This window comes from Trachymyrmex septentrionalis, unplaced genomic scaffold (assembly GCF_001594115.1).
Source record: "Trachymyrmex septentrionalis isolate Tsep2-gDNA-1 unplaced genomic scaffold, Tsep1.0 scaffold14, whole genome shotgun sequence".
NCBI lineage: Eukaryota > Metazoa > Arthropoda > Insecta > Hymenoptera > Formicidae > Trachymyrmex > Trachymyrmex septentrionalis.
Window position 1 is genome coordinate 3,857,926 of NW_017304543.1, and position 15,054 is coordinate 3,872,979.

The 15,054-nt window shown below is 30.8% G+C and overlaps 4 protein-coding genes across 5 annotated transcripts in view; 2 read left to right on the top strand and 2 right to left on the bottom strand.

The window, feature by feature from the left end:
- The window catches only part of LOC108745517 (eukaryotic translation initiation factor 3 subunit D), a 2,617-nt gene extending 1,955 nt beyond the window's left edge, over positions 1-662 (bottom strand). Inside the window, exons 1-2 of the mRNA XM_018481697.1 lie at positions 338-662; positions 213-258 (exon numbers count right to left, since the gene is read on the bottom strand). Coding sequence (XP_018337199.1) covers positions 213-258; positions 338-514 — 223 coding nt within the window. The 5' untranslated portion in view covers positions 515-662. The remainder of the gene's footprint in view (positions 1-212; positions 259-337) is intronic.
- Positions 663-1,741: 1,079 nt separating this feature from the next.
- Positions 1,742-3,140, top strand: LOC108745520 (ATP synthase-coupling factor 6, mitochondrial). Its single transcript, XM_018481701.1, has 4 exons — positions 1,742-1,851; positions 2,201-2,346; positions 2,758-2,888; positions 3,018-3,140. Exons 2-4 carry the CDS (start codon positions 2,207-2,209, stop codon positions 3,047-3,049), a joined length of 303 nt encoding a protein of 100 aa, XP_018337203.1. The 5' UTR covers positions 1,742-1,851; positions 2,201-2,206; the 3' UTR covers positions 3,050-3,140.
- A 51-nt stretch (positions 3,141-3,191) lies between these two features.
- Positions 3,192-12,356, bottom strand: LOC108745653 (DNA polymerase epsilon catalytic subunit A). Its single transcript, XM_018481952.1, has 18 exons — positions 12,165-12,356; positions 11,973-12,093; positions 11,681-11,899; positions 11,336-11,565; positions 10,963-11,203; positions 10,532-10,848; positions 10,222-10,468; positions 9,578-10,130; positions 9,022-9,463; positions 8,611-8,848; positions 5,958-8,543; positions 5,634-5,800; positions 5,249-5,537; positions 5,090-5,173; positions 4,734-4,996; positions 4,468-4,600; positions 4,162-4,373; positions 3,192-3,540 (listed from the first exon to the last, which is right to left on the bottom strand). The coding sequence occupies exons 1-18, from the start codon at positions 12,248-12,250 to the stop codon at positions 3,237-3,239; spliced, it is 6,732 nt and encodes a 2,243-aa protein (XP_018337454.1). The 5' UTR covers positions 12,251-12,356; the 3' UTR covers positions 3,192-3,236.
- A 449-nt stretch (positions 12,357-12,805) lies between these two features.
- LOC108745624 (ETS-like protein pointed) overlaps positions 12,806-15,054 on the top strand; it is a 120,830-nt gene continuing 118,581 nt past the window's right edge. Inside the window, exon 1 of one of the 2 annotated variants that reach the window (XM_018481895.1) lies at positions 12,806-13,048. In XM_018481895.1, coding sequence (XP_018337397.1) covers positions 12,985-13,048 — 64 coding nt within the window. In that variant the 5' untranslated portion in view covers positions 12,806-12,984. The remainder of the gene's footprint in view (positions 13,049-15,054) is intronic. The other variant, XM_018481897.1, reaches the window with a different exon arrangement.

The window sequence follows — 15,054 nt, forward strand, 5'->3', positions numbered from 1 at the left end:
AGAATTTTATCTAATATATCCAACATTTGACATATATACATCTGTCAAACCTTGTTCCAGTCATAAGATTAATTCAAATAAAATCTGTCTTCATTTAATGACGATAAAGACATATGTGACGCAAAACGAGGCTCCCAGCCAAGTCCCCGGAATCAGTCTCCCGATCTTTGAGGTTAAGCGCACGTGAACGGTCGGCAAAGCGAAATACGTACTTGGGAACTTTTTGTCCTGGAAAGCAGGCGTAGTCCAGTCGGAGATCTATGGAAAACAGTAAACCGATAGGTAAGCGCGATTTATAGGACGAAATTAAAGTTGGAATAAGTCTCGCAACACTCACCTTGCCCAATCTGTCGCCTTTCGAAAATGGCTGGTAAGGAATGTCCTTAAACTGATCCGGCAGTTCGGAGGGACCCCAGCCGTCCGGATTGTGCTGGATCGCTGGTGCCTGGAAGTGCGCCGCCACTTCCTCCTTCTGGACAGGGTCGTCCAGCACCACTACGTCTACGTCCGTCATGCTGATGTTTAGTTAAATTTGTCACATCGATTCAACTCGACGTCAAGTCACTCGGTATGACTGACCAAACCAACTCGAGGCACTCCACCGTGACTCTATCGTCACCACTGCCGGAAATCCTGTCCGCGCCATCTTCCCTGCTTGCTGCATTGTATCGCAGTGCTGTCAATCCATTTATCCATGAAAGTGGCAACATTGAAATCATTAGGGCGACTTTGATTAACTCTGGACACCGACGATACTATTAAAGACCGACATCCTTACGAGAGTTCGCGTCCTTGTGGATATTGAAGTAATTAAGAGTTAAAAACTGATAATATTGTACTAATATAATTATTTATTAGTTTAGTATTTATGCATTTAGAACTCAATAATACTCGATTTTTCTTTAAAATTATAATTTTAGTGTTATCGTCAAAGTTGGATTATCAACAGAGATAATAACTGTAGAGAAAAAATTGTAATTTTTCTACAATATATAAGATATTATTGCTTTACAAGTATGCATATTTATTTATGGAACATTTATGTAATAAAAAATCATGAATTTAATAATGTATGAGCCAAATATTTATGTTAATAAATTTATATCAATTGTTGATAATGTCAGCGTTTTTCAATTATCTCCGGGCCCTTGGGGCCCTTTTTATATCGTCGAAAATTTGCCCAGGGTTGACGGTCTTTAATAGTATCTCGTCAGTAAAATAACAGGAAAAAAACCGGTATAACCTCTCTCAGGTTTCTCTCTATCCGGATTGAACTCCGATTAATGTCCAAAATTAGTTTTAATCTCGATTTAACTTTTTATCTTTTCTTAAAAAAAAATAAATAAATAAAAAAAAGAAAGATAATTAAATAGAAATTAAAATTAATCTACGTAATAAAATGAAATGCTATAATTGTGACAATTGATATACAATCGATTTCAAGAATTACTTTTGATATTTATATAAAACATTCAGGAAAAAAGTTAAAAAAAAATATAATATAGAAAAAAACCATTAAAATAAACAAAGTTATTCCTTTTAATTAATACAAATATACGTAGCCATAAAAATTTATTCTTCAAATATTACTACATAATAAATTTAGATTATTATTATTTTATGTTTATACTGTCTAATTTTGTATACTTTTTAAATATTTTGCGTGAAGTTTATTTCAATTAATTTTTTTACAAAATTTGAAACTTGCGCATCTTTATCAATATCTAGTTGATGGAATCCCTTTACTCCATCTGATCTTGCCTCTCGAAACTATTGGCTTCTGTTATTCAATAGTGTCAGTGATTGTCTTGCGAAGAAAATTTGGAGTTGTGTTACGAACTAAACATATAAGTAAATACATTAACTATTTATTAACACGCGTAATGTAATATATTTTAAATGTAATGCTGTTTATCCATTTATGAATGGATGAATATATATTCGAATCGCTTTAACCTATTTCGAATGGATCTAACCAACAAATGTTATTGCATTTTATTACATAAGAGATGATTAATTTTCATTCTAACGAAATTTAACACATATAAAAAAATTATAATTTAGAATTTGTGATCTCGATGTGTAATTGAGATCATTTGGATAATTCACGCTTGTTGCGCAAAAAAGAAGAGTTACTTGTTGACAGTAAAAACATATAGATACAGAATTCTTCCCCAAAATTGTGTGACTTATTTTTTAGGCAATCATGTTGAGGTCACGTCTCATTAGTGTGCCGAAAGTTATTAAACGTAACATTAGCACCAACGTTCCTGCTTTGCAGAAAGCAGTTGATCCCATACAGCAGCTCTTCATTGAAAAACTTCAGCAATATAAATCAAAAAGCGTGTAAGCATACTTTTTAATTTAATATTTTTAGGAAAATATTTTTGAAAAAAAGATTATTTATATTTTGAACAGAAAAAGAATATAATTAAATTTTTAGTGTAAAAGAAACTAAAGAACTGCCTATGTTCATCTTATCTATGTTTGTTCATTGTTGTATTGTTCTGTTTAGAAAAGACAACAGTATTAATTAGAATAACTTGAAAAAAAAAAATATATATATATATGTCTCTAATTAAAAATAAAATTAAAGGAGTTAAAAAATATTTTACATAGCTGCGAAATATCAATAATTAGATGGAACTAATAAATCAGATTCATTAAATATTGAACTAATATTTTTATGTTATGTCAAGATAATATGTATAAAATAAAGAATGTTAAATGCTATAAAAATTTTTTTTTTATTTAAAGAAGTGGGAAATTAGTTGATCCCAGTCCGGATATTATAAAAGAACGAGATTCTGAATTAGAAAAACTTAACAACCAATATGGTGGTGGTCCAGGAGTAGATATGAATCAATTCCCTCAGTTTAAATTTGTTGGTAAGTTACTTATAAAACAAATATGTCTTTCAAATGTTTGTTTTAAATTGAAAAGTTATTACAATTTTACCTACATACAAATATGAACATATAGCAAAACAATTTAATGTATATTGTACTTTATTTCAGATCCACCTGTGGATATGGGTATTAAAAAGTGAACATGTATGTAGTGATATATATCATAGGACATTCATGTATTGTTGAACTATTAAATATTAAGTCATCTTAAAAATATAGCTGTAAATTATATAATCTGGGTTTTTTTAACCTAAACAGTCCAAAACAAAACAAATTAATAAATTTAGTGATAAATTATCATAAAGGGAGGAAACTTTGATTTAGTTACTAGCTCGTAAAAAGTTTCGTGTTATCTACTATCTCTGCTAAAATATTCATTTTACATTTCGTGGCTATAGATTTACATATATTTACATAGCTTGTGACTTCATCTCGTGTAATTAAATTATCGTATTCGCCTGAGCAAGAACATAACAAGTTCATGTTGTCTCGTTTGATTTCCTTACACTTTCGGCATTGTAGATCTTGTAATACGTAAGCCATACTTTTACGATTCAATTTATCAATTAGTGAAAATTCTATTTCTGTATTGTCGTAAGATGCATCACAGTTAGGACATTTCCACATGAACCTATAATAATAATAATAATAATAATAATAATAATAATAATAATAATAATAATAATAATAATAATAATAATAATAATAATAATAATAATAATAATAATAATAATAATAATAATAATAATAATAATAATAATAATAATAATAATAATAATAATAATAATAATAATAATAATAATAATAATAATAATAATAATAATAATAATAATAATAATAATAATAATAATAATAATAATAATAATAATAATAATAATAATAATAATAATAATAATAATAATAATAATAATAATAATAATAATAATAATAATAATAATAATAATAATAATAATAATAATAATAATAATAATAATAATAATAATAATAATAATAATAATAATAATAATAATAATAATAATAATAATAATAATAATAATAATAATAATAATAATAATAATAATAATAATAATAATAATAATAATAATAATAATAATAATAATAATAATAATAATAATAATAATAATAATAATAATAATAATAATAATAATAATAATAATAATAATAATAATACACCTTTACTGTATAACTTTATCTAAATATCATATATAATATTATTTTGTAATATAATATAATATTTTCATATTTAACGTACTTGTTATTTTCATTGGTGAAATATTCATCTTTACAAAGATCAATATCTCTCGTGCGATTGCATACTTTGCATATAACTTGTGGTAAAACAAGAGAAATACACGGTTCCTTCCACTCAACATTATCGCTATAACTGCCGACTCCAATTAATCGTAAAAGATTTGTTTTTAAGTTATAAACCTCATGCTCTACCTCTTTATCCAGAGATAAAACCTGAAATTTTCACAAGATAATCTTTAATATCTTGAACAATTCAACAATTCAACAATTCACAAATATTGTTGGAAAATTTATAAAGTAATATTACCTTGCATACTGCTTTAATTAATTCAAGTGCAGGATTGATTTTTGTACTTTCTTTTCCATTCATATTCAAATTAGGATATTTCTCGAGAGTTAATGTCTTTTCCGTCAAGTTCCGATGTATCTTTTGAGCTATTCTGCAAATAATAAATATGCCTTTCAAATTTTTTCAAGCACAAAATATCAATATTAAATTTATCTCATTCTTTTTATATAAAGCTTCATATTATTTTTAGAAAAAATTTTACTGTAAAATAGATAAATATATACTTGAACAATCTTTGAGATATTTCTCCTGATATCAATTTTTTTGCAAACTCGGCTGTATTTTCCAATGCACCTAAACCAAGTGGTGCTATAAACGATTGGCTTTGGCTTTGTCTTCTTCTCGGCCTTATAGTGTTATTAGTTTCATTTTCAATCATACACTGATATACTGCACGTACATATCCTGCTACTACCGCATTAAAACTTGCTTGACATCCTGCTTCTGTAGGCAGGCATTCCATCAAACTCCAATTCATGATTAGAAGCTAAATAAAAATAATTCAATAAGTAGAAAAATATCGTCAAAGCATTATCAGTGCAATTTCTACAAATGTCTGTAAATATGCTTATTTTTTTACCATGTCATCGTTATCATTTTCAGTATTCTCATCATCTCCCGTATCATCTTTAGGTGACTGTCCTTTAATACCAGCATGATTGTGCTGTTGGAAAAATCAAATATGTAATCAAAATGTTACACTAAACATTTCATGAATCAAATAATTGATGAATTATACCAAGTCAAGCCATACTAGGTATTCCCAACATTGTTCACAAGAAATATCAATACTGTGAAACAGCTCTTTGTTTTGTATGGTTTGAACAACAAACTCTATATAGCCTAAAGCATCGCTCACAGATCTTTTCTTTGTGCATACAATAATCTTATTAAAGTTTGCGAAAACTATAATACAACCTAACGTTTTGAATTGCGCTATTAATTGTATATATAACTTTTTCATATAAGTATGTAAAGTACGGCGGAGAGCAGGATCATAAAGTAAAGCGTTTGAAGACCTCAGCCACCTGGAATCATATGAATATGTGCATGCGTGTTTATATAACAGAATAATATATAATTAGATAATATAATTAATAACAATACAAATAATAATAGCGTACCGATAGAAATGGATCAATTGATAATCCGCGAATGTATTTTTATATAGAGATACATCAAGCAACCATGTGTTTACCATGTTTCGCAATATTTTAAACGATGGATTGCATAAAGTGATTTCGTCGTAGCTGGGAATAACTGTTGCAGCATCACTACCCATTGCCATGTCCTATTGAATAATTTAAATAATTACAATATATTGTACAATTTAGAGAAATTATTGCAAAGGAATTTTTAAAAAGTACTATTAATTAATTTAGAGGGGTGTATTTTTTTAAACAAATTTTAAATATATATATAATTTTCGAAAGATGTATAAAACTGACCTGGACGGATGGACGCTGTTGATTGTGAAATGCTACAAACGTACTAGTTCCATCTATATCGTGAATATGATTGTATTGCAACAGTGCACTGACCGCTAAATAATCTACTTCCAACTGGACGCAAACACTAGAATATGTGCCTGGGTTGTTTGCAGCGCAGCTCGAACTTTCCTCAAAGTCTGTCAGTAGCCTGTTATCGTCATTCTCGCTGCCACCTAAATCGGGTTTCTCCGTGGGCGAGCACCATAGCACAAAATTATTCCTGTATAAATTTCTAGCGTAAAATAAATCGGCGCCAAAGAGTGAAGTATCCGCGGGTATGTTGCCAATGGGTGCGTGGAAATATCGGCATTGTTCTGCGATTAATTCGACAATCTGTTGACTCTTCAGGTAGTGACTGATCATCATTTTCGCGCCAATCTTCTGCCATTCTAATGTGCTGTATAGATTCTCAACGTCTCGCACGTGCGTGCTGATAAGAGGGAAATCATTGAGAAGTGGCATTTCGGTAGTTAACATAGTCTTGTCGAGAGCAGTTTGATTAATAATAATTGTAGCACCGTGCTTTTCATTCTTATATGTCGTTAAGGCTGCTTGCAACGTACGACACACATGTTGAAAGTTTGTTTCAGCTTGTACCATAAACTGCATAATTTCAGGCAATTCACTTATACTGTCTTCGCCATTTGTTTCCAATATTGCTTTACGTTCGTTCGTGTATAATATATTCATGTTTGGTAGTTGATTAGAAACTACTGAATCTAAGACGAATATGTGAGCCCTCCTGCTAGCGCTTAAAAATAAACCCCACAATGCTCTTTGACGGTTTGAACTCCAATGATGATAGAGAAATATGTAGTTGATCGACTCAGTTCGCTTGAGATAAGGATGAAAAGCGATACTCTTGTATTCCAATTGATCCAGAGTAAAAGTATCGGCACCATCTGCCACTTTACGCATAACACGCGGATCGACTATGCATACGCATCCCAACTGCAATATGGCTCGAAATTCCAATGACATTTGCGTCTCGTAGATTCCTTCAATTTCTGGTTTATTTAAGTCTTCCAGAAGCTCCCGACTATGCTCTTGAAATAGAGATTCTGGTAGAGAATATTGATACAGATTGTATATCGGGCGAGAGCGTGGTAAAGATCTGAAACTTTTTTTCCAGAGCTCGTTAGGTCCTGGATCGGGTCTTGCTTTGCGGGTATTTACGTAAAATATGCGGGGTACTACGAGACGTACTTGATGCAGCTGTGTGTCGACCAGTATCCACAATCGAAACATGCCGGGTTCACCGGTTTCCAATAGCTGAATGATTTCCCACGGAGTTTCCAACAATTTCCTTTGAGCGCGTCTTAAAAAGCCAGTCATGGTAGATGTATTTGTATTTCGTATAACTCCCCAGCCAATTCCGTCGCTTTCGTCAGTTTTACTTCTCTTTTTCTGGTGCTGATTTCTTTGTTTAGCCTGGAAGGCCCACTTTTTCTTGTGAAACTCCAACCATTTAAGCCTCTCTTCTTTTGTTTTTCCCATGGGAGGAGGTGAACCCAAAGCTTCTTTCCAACTTTTCGCTCTGATTGTCTCATCTTCATCTGAATGCTGTCTTTTCCTCTTGTTAATAACCGACATTGAGGTCGTGAAACTAGTGGACGGTCCTGCGAGATCTTCAATATCACAGGGCTCTTCGGTGCTGTTCGCATGAGAGGTGTTTTTATCTACTACAGAAAATATATCTGTGATCTTTTTCTGACGATGAGACGAACTTTTCTCCATCACTTTCTTATGTAACCATGATGGATGCTGTACTCGTGGAACTGGATTCGGTAAGCCTTGCATCGCCGCTGGTATAGTGATTATTTTTTGAATAGCGCTCCCGAGTCGTTCAATGTAATAGTTCCAATCTAAAATATCTCTTATATCCTCACTGTACAAAGTAGGATCCTTCAACCACTTTTTCAAGTAATGTCTTCGCACAGCCGGTTCTGATTGAAAAATAGCCAACGGTATCGCGCGCTCAGTAACTGGTGCGCTTTGCGGTTTATTTGCTATAACATATCTACAAGCTAAACCTGCATCTTTAACCATTTCATCGCCTAAGAATTCGGCTAATCTTTTAGCCGTAGAAATCGACGTGGATTTCTGTGCACCATATTCTTCCAATTTACGCGACATGGATTTGTTTTCGGATATAAGTTCGAACAATTCGGAATCAGGCATATTCGCACATTTACTGTACAGTAAATCCAGCCAATAATCTGCGTCCTTTGCGACTGAAGCGTAACATTCTTCCAATGTGTTACCTTTTAAAAAGGATTCAAAAACAGAAGCTTGAAAAATTTTTATCAGTTGCAATTCACCTCTTCTTTTTACTTCAAATCCTTTTAATTCGGCTAGCGAACCGTCGAAATTAAAAACTGCGTATCGTTTTTTTAATTTCTTTCCTTCTTCTTTTGCAGCGGGTAACACCATTGCTAGATATGGTCCATCAACTTCAAAAAATATAGAATTTTCACTTTTGATTTCGTACGTTAAATTATCTTTATCCACAAGCTCATGATATACTTCATTAGTAAATTGATCCTGTGTAAAATAAAAAATTATAGTAACCAAAAGAAAAAAAACATACTTTTTGTTTATTTATACACACCTTCACCATAAAATTAAGGACCGCATTCGGATACGACACCGTAAATTTCGATTTCTTTTCATGAGTAGTATGAACTATGATAGAATCCGGAAAAGACGCAGGTAATATGCACCATATACCATCAGTATCTAATTCCAATGGTCGACCAATCTGTTCTATAATTTCTCTAGCTTTCATGATAATATGGGCTCCTGTGTAACATACGATACCACCCATTTCCATACTATGCCATCGTGCTCTGTAATATAATTTTAAAATAAATAATAAAATAGATACGATTGAAAATCATAAATTTAAATGTATAATAAAAATAGTAAAAAAAAAAACATAATAAAAATGTTATATTCCTTATGTTATTTAATATTATCCTAATGTGTTACTTAACATTATATATCGCATTTTAATACTTACCCTCTTCTCATAACGTAACCATAGAAAGAATTGAGAATACATTTATGAGCAAGCTGAAGAGAATCGTACAAAACTTCCCTATTCTTGGCAGACTTTATATCAGCCGCATCTCCTTTTGTAATTGCTGCTGCTACTTGCCGCTTAGCAACTTTAGTTAATGCTTTATATTCATATCTTCTATCTCTAAATGCTCTCACAGTGTCAACATAAAACGAATTCTCCTTTTGACAAATCGTTTGCGTTCTTTCTTCCATTTTGGTAATTTTCGCCTTCTTATACGCTTTTTTACAATAGTCAGTAAGTCTGTTTTTTTGATATGTAGCTTGGTCTTTTATGGTCAATTCGTGGAAAGCTCTCTTAGACCCACCAGGAAATTGTGGTGGAAATCTTTCAGTTTCTAATTGCTGTTTTACTCTTTGATATTCACCCAAACTTGCAGCCACTAAAAATTATTAATCACAAACATTAATAAGTAGAATACAAATCTAAAAAAAAAAAATAAATTTAATAATTATAATATAGATAACTAGAGGTAGTATTTTATACTCAAACTTACAATATTCGCCTCGCCACATCCATTTCATCTTTCTTTGACAAAGAGCGTCAGGTTTGTTATAATCACACACTGCACAATCTGTTTCATTTACTATCGCGGAAGGTTGCAATCTGTTAGTTAAAATTATATTAGGATACATAGCGCCTACATCTAAGTGATAAATTACGGGATTTTCTAATCTCAAAGGTTGATCTTTAAGTTCCTTCAATTTTCCCTTAATTTCATTTACTATTTCATCAAAATTCGTAACCATGTTGATTGGTACTTTTTCCTCTTCTTGTATTGTATGTTTTAAGGCTTTTTCTACACCATCAATTAATTCGTCTACAGCGCTAGGCACAATTTTAAAACGGCAAGGAATGTCAGCTCTAAAAACACCAGATTCCAAGGCTTCTACATGTCCACCTACATAGGTTTCTTGATCCAGTAAATGACCATCTTTTGTCAATTTATTTAATTCAGTTTCTTGTTTGTTAGGAAATATAATATTAGCTTGAAAAGCTTGTACCATAAGAAGTGATTCACAAAGTGTACCAGATCCTTTTCTGAGCACCTAAACATAAATCAAATAAAATCAAAATGAAGCTTATCGTTTCAAAAAAAGTATATCAATTAATGTACATAATATAAAATATTTTTCTTACTTCATCAGGTTCCATAGGAATAATAGTGCATAATGCAAATATAAAGGGATGAATATATTTTTGATAGAGATAAAATGTCGCCACAGCATCAGAGACAGAATAGTTTGCAAGTATTTCAGGTTCTTCCGATGCTAATCTGCACATATCTTCTGGATCAAGTTCCACTGGATCATATCTCAACTTAGCTTTAGCGACAGCTTTTAAATTTTGAGAACCCACTGGGAGATAAGAATCACGTCTCACCCAACTAAAAATGTTTTGTAATAAGAACATATTTGCAATACTTTATAAAATCTCACCAAATATTTACCATAAACAATCCATGTGCATAGCAGCTCTACTAACATAAACACCTTCGCGATTTTTATAGAAGCCAATTTTCTCTTTCATATCCATGTTGTGCACAGCAGCTCGAGCTTCAACAAATGGCCAGTCAAAAAAATCACCATTGTACGTTACAAATATATGCGGTCTTATTTCATTAATATGATTGAAAAATTTTGTTATAGCTGCTTTCTCATTAGGCTCATTGAATATTGTAAAGGGACCTTCGAATTCCGGTTTTGGTGTATATTCAAAATCTTGTATGTCTGCAGATATTAATTCTCTATTCGTTATTAAGTATCCCTAAGAAAAAAATGTAATAAACTCTCTTTAAAAAATAGAACAGAAATTATTTATCTAATAATTTGAAAAGCTAAATAATAAGTATTATTTATTTTGTAAAACAAGATATATTACCTGTCCATCTATCATATATGATATCATCATAATCTGATCGATACTGGCATCTGGAAACTTCAGTGGCAGCTTTGTAGTTTCAATATCATATGCTAATACAATAGGTTCAGGTGGTTCAATCATGTCCTCTTTTCGCGTGATTATAGGTGGTTCACTTCCTCTGCTTTTTACAGAGTACCAAATTCCACAAAAGATATTAGCATCTATAGATACTCGGACATGATGAGGTACGTCATGTTCCCTAAACAATCATATTTCAATATATGCAATACATAATATCAGTAAGTAAATCATAAATCAAGAAGTAATGCTAAAGAGAGAAATTAAGAAGTAATAAAGAAATAAATATTAATAAAAAAATGTACATAATTACCTAATATCAAGAATATTATCCATGTGATCTAAAATTTGTTTACCACTGTCCTGCTGTTCATTTGGTTGTAAAGTAGTCGCTAGCATGTTTGTGTAGTAAGTATTACTTTTCTCTCGCTCTTTGTTAACTCTAACAAAGCGCATAATGTCGCGTTTAACTTTCGTTAAATCAATAATATTCGCAAAGGAAAGCTTCAAGTATTTTTGTTTCAAACCAATCAAATGATTAGCCTGTAATAAGAAAACAAAAAGATAAATAAATAAAAAGAATAATAAGAAAAAAGACACTGAATCAATTGTAAAACATATTAGTGTCTAATTAATATTCATTAAAAGCACATTTTACCAAGTCAAGATCTTCTTTATAAACAGTCTCAATTTTCGTCAAAATTCCTGTGTACTTCTTAAATAAAAATGTTGACACTTCTACAAATGTATCTTTACGACATAAAATGTAAAAATATGGTGAAAATGGCAATGACACTTTAAACCTGGTAGAGTCTTCCTCGATGAAGTAATAATCTACACCACTCAACATGTGCTTATCATCCTCTACAATCTCCGTCTACACATAACAGAATCTTGTATATTAATTATGCAAAAGAAAGTATACTATCATTTCTTTCAATCTTCCTTACCGCGTGCATATTAAGCAAAAATCCTATCCTCTCTCTCGAGTCAGTGACTCGACGAAATCCGTATACAGTATCGATTCTGATATCTTCCTTGATCTCGAGCAATTTTCCCAATGCATTTTCCCTGAAATATTAAAAATTTATAAGAAAGATTGTGATAAAATCAAACAAAAACAAGCACCAAGATCATCATACCCCGAGGCACTGGCCTCTTGATTCGGATTTCTTTTGTAGACCGCTTTAGGCGGGCGGAAAGCTCCGGTATTTTGCAAACTTTCCATTTCGAAGATACTGGACGAAGTGATCTTCGATCAGATAAATATTAATAATCAAATAATCACATTGGGAAAATTTCCAAAGCAACAAACATGCACAAACTATCACCACACGTCTGCCTGTTGCATGCTGTCGCAGCTGATCGAAGCCCGCCTTTTTCAATACAGTTCTATATACAGCACTATTTTATGAAGAACTCGTCTCCTGATTGGCGGATTAGAGTTTACTCTGTCGGTAGAAAGTCTATAAATTTGGTGTACCGTATTATGACAGCATTCGCGTGTTTATTTACAAAATTAAGAAGATAAGTAAGGCGACAAATTACAGAAATACTTTTAACTATCTTTTCTTGTTCGCGTACTAAAACTTTTATGCTCTGCATTTGATATTTTTCTTTCTTTGAAGATTAAACGTACTACACTCGCCTCGCGTCAAGTGTAGAAAGTGCGGTTCGAACAATCGGGCCTGCGATTGGTTCGCTTCCTCTGACCGTTTTGAAAATCGCAATTTGGCGCCTTGATGAGATTTCAGTTGTTTTAGTGACGAAACTGATGAAAGGTGTGACGGTTGCATCCAGTTGTTACATCCGAATCGTGTTTTTCGCTGTTGCGACGGTTTGAAAGCAAATCTCGTATACGAGGAACCATTCCGGATGTCTTTTGTACGAGGATGTTCGTCGTGATTCACCAAACGTCACCAACAATCGTCATTATGTACGTTGATGTAACGAGTCGTATCCATGTCGTCCGATAATATACAAAATTCTCTGAGGCACGAGGATTTTGATTTTCTGTTCGCGCAAGGTATATGCATATATATATATATATTTTTTTTTAAACAACGTTGATATAATTATATATCATGTAACGTTATGCCATTTGTGACTCAAATATTTTTGAATCGAAATAAATTTTAGATTCGACTAAATAAATATGTATAATTTAACAAATTGACTCTTTCTACACAAAATAAATAACAATAAATAAAGGGCAAAGAGTCATATTTCTTTTAAAAAGTACACAATTAAAAGAAATTACAAATAGAGAAAAGTAAAATTGGAAAAATATATAATAAAATAAAAACTTAGTTTGAATACAAATAAATTACAAATTTCAGCTACCGGATTGAGCCCTCTTTAGATATTAACTTATCGAAAAATTAATACAGTACAAAATTAATTATCGCAAATGTTCAAGACTCACTCGAACTGTGAATATGCGAACATTTGCGATAATTAATTTTGTACTGCGATTTTTTTCGATAAATTAATGTTTGAAGAGGGCTCAATTCGGTAGCCGAAACTTATAATTTATTTGTATTTAAACTGAGTTTTTATTTTATTATATATTTTTCCAATTTTATTTTTCTCTATTTGTAATTTATTTTTTTCATTGTGTGACTTTTTAAAAGAAATGTGTTTGAGTCTTACTTTGCCCTTTATTTATTGTTATTTAAATATGTATAATATTATTCGAATTACGAAAAAGTATTATTTCTTATATTTTCTCATTTATTTCTTATGTTATATTATTTTTTATAATTATTCAAACTGTTTGTATTATATCATGTTAAATCTCATGTCTTGTATGGCTAAAATTAGTTGACGTATCATGGACTGGAAAAAATGGAGCATAAGTTCCAAAAATATGAAGCCTTTCGCCATCTTGAGAGACAACACTCTATCTCTCTTCCTATTTCTTTTATCTCTCTTTCTAGTATCATATTAAGGTGCCATTTCATAGGAGTATTATTAAGCGTAAAAATTTATTGTGTACGAGTCTGAATTTCCTGCTTTATTTTTAATCTTGATTTTATTGCTTTAACCGTTTAGCAAGAAATCTGTTTTATGTTAACTTTTAAAAAAATGAGAACGTCCATTAAAATCCATTAAAAATAATAACATTAATAACAAAACGCTTATATTATAATTTAATACTATTTGTTTTATATTCCAGTTTAAATTTCGGTGAACTACCTTTTACGTTTGAAACAATTATTTCAAAACGTCATATAAGAGAAAGGTACTAAAGATAATAAAGATATAAGAAAAAACTTATACTATAATTTAAATTAAATTATAATGTATTTTTTTCTATACTAAAAGTATGAGAAAAATGCTTGATATTCTGATATCTATAAAGATCTTTAGGCCTGTTTTTTAAACTGAACTTTTGTTTTATTTATCTTTCATTCTCATTTTTTCTTTTTAACGTGGAAAGAAAAAGAGGAAAGTGCGCGCGCACACTTAATAGTGTAAGAAGTTTACCTAAAAAGAACAGTTTGTCTTTTAAGATGGCTACAAAACAAATTCTCTTCTTTCTACCAAAGGCTCATAATACTCTTAAGTTCATGCCATCTATAATCATTAATTTTCACGGAGATTGGCCGGCTCTTGTTAATATTTTCCAATTTTCTGTAGTTTTTTTCGATGCTATTATAAGTCGATTTATAATAGCACAGCATTTTCGTAATTATCAATGAGGCTCAAAGATAACTGAAGAGTTTTCAATTGACTTTATCGACTGTCAATGTAAATTTTTTGATCTATATAAATATCTAAAAAATCAATTTCATCTAATATATCAGATAATATAAATCATTATTATTATATTACAGATGCTTTTCATAAGCATACGTAACGTTGCAAAAATGTTATATATTTTTTATATACATATTTCGTATTATATACATTATAATATAATAAAATTACATTTTTCTCTATTATTATTCGTGCATGGATCATTAAACGCAAATGATAAAAATAAGAGTGCAAATTTTGAATACAAATCAAATTTATATCATATAAATA

Excerpts from the sequence above, each read along its gene's own strand:
- LOC108745520 (XM_018481701.1), top strand. The coding sequence starts at position 2,207 with ATGTTGAGGTCACGTCTCATTAGTGTGCCGAAAGTTATTAAACGTAAC. Across the intron at positions 2,347-2,757 it reads CAATATAAATCAAAAAGCGT|AAGTGGGAAATTAGTTGATC; the intron begins GTAAGCATACTT and ends TTTTATTTAAAG. Across the intron at positions 2,889-3,017 it reads CCCTCAGTTTAAATTTGTTG|ATCCACCTGTGGATATGGGT; the intron begins GTAAGTTACTTA and ends ACTTTATTTCAG.
- LOC108745653 (XM_018481952.1), bottom strand. The coding sequence starts at position 12,250 with ATGGAAAGTTTGCAAAATACCGGAGCTTTCCGCCCGCCTAAAGCGGTC. Across the intron at positions 9,464-9,577 it reads GATGTGGCGAGGCGAATATT|TGGCTGCAAGTTTGGGTGAA; the intron begins GTAAGTTTGAGT and ends AATAATTTTTAG. Across the intron at positions 4,997-5,089 it reads AAAATGATAACGATGACATG|CTTCTAATCATGAATTGGAG; the intron begins GTAAAAAAATAA and ends ATTTTTATTTAG.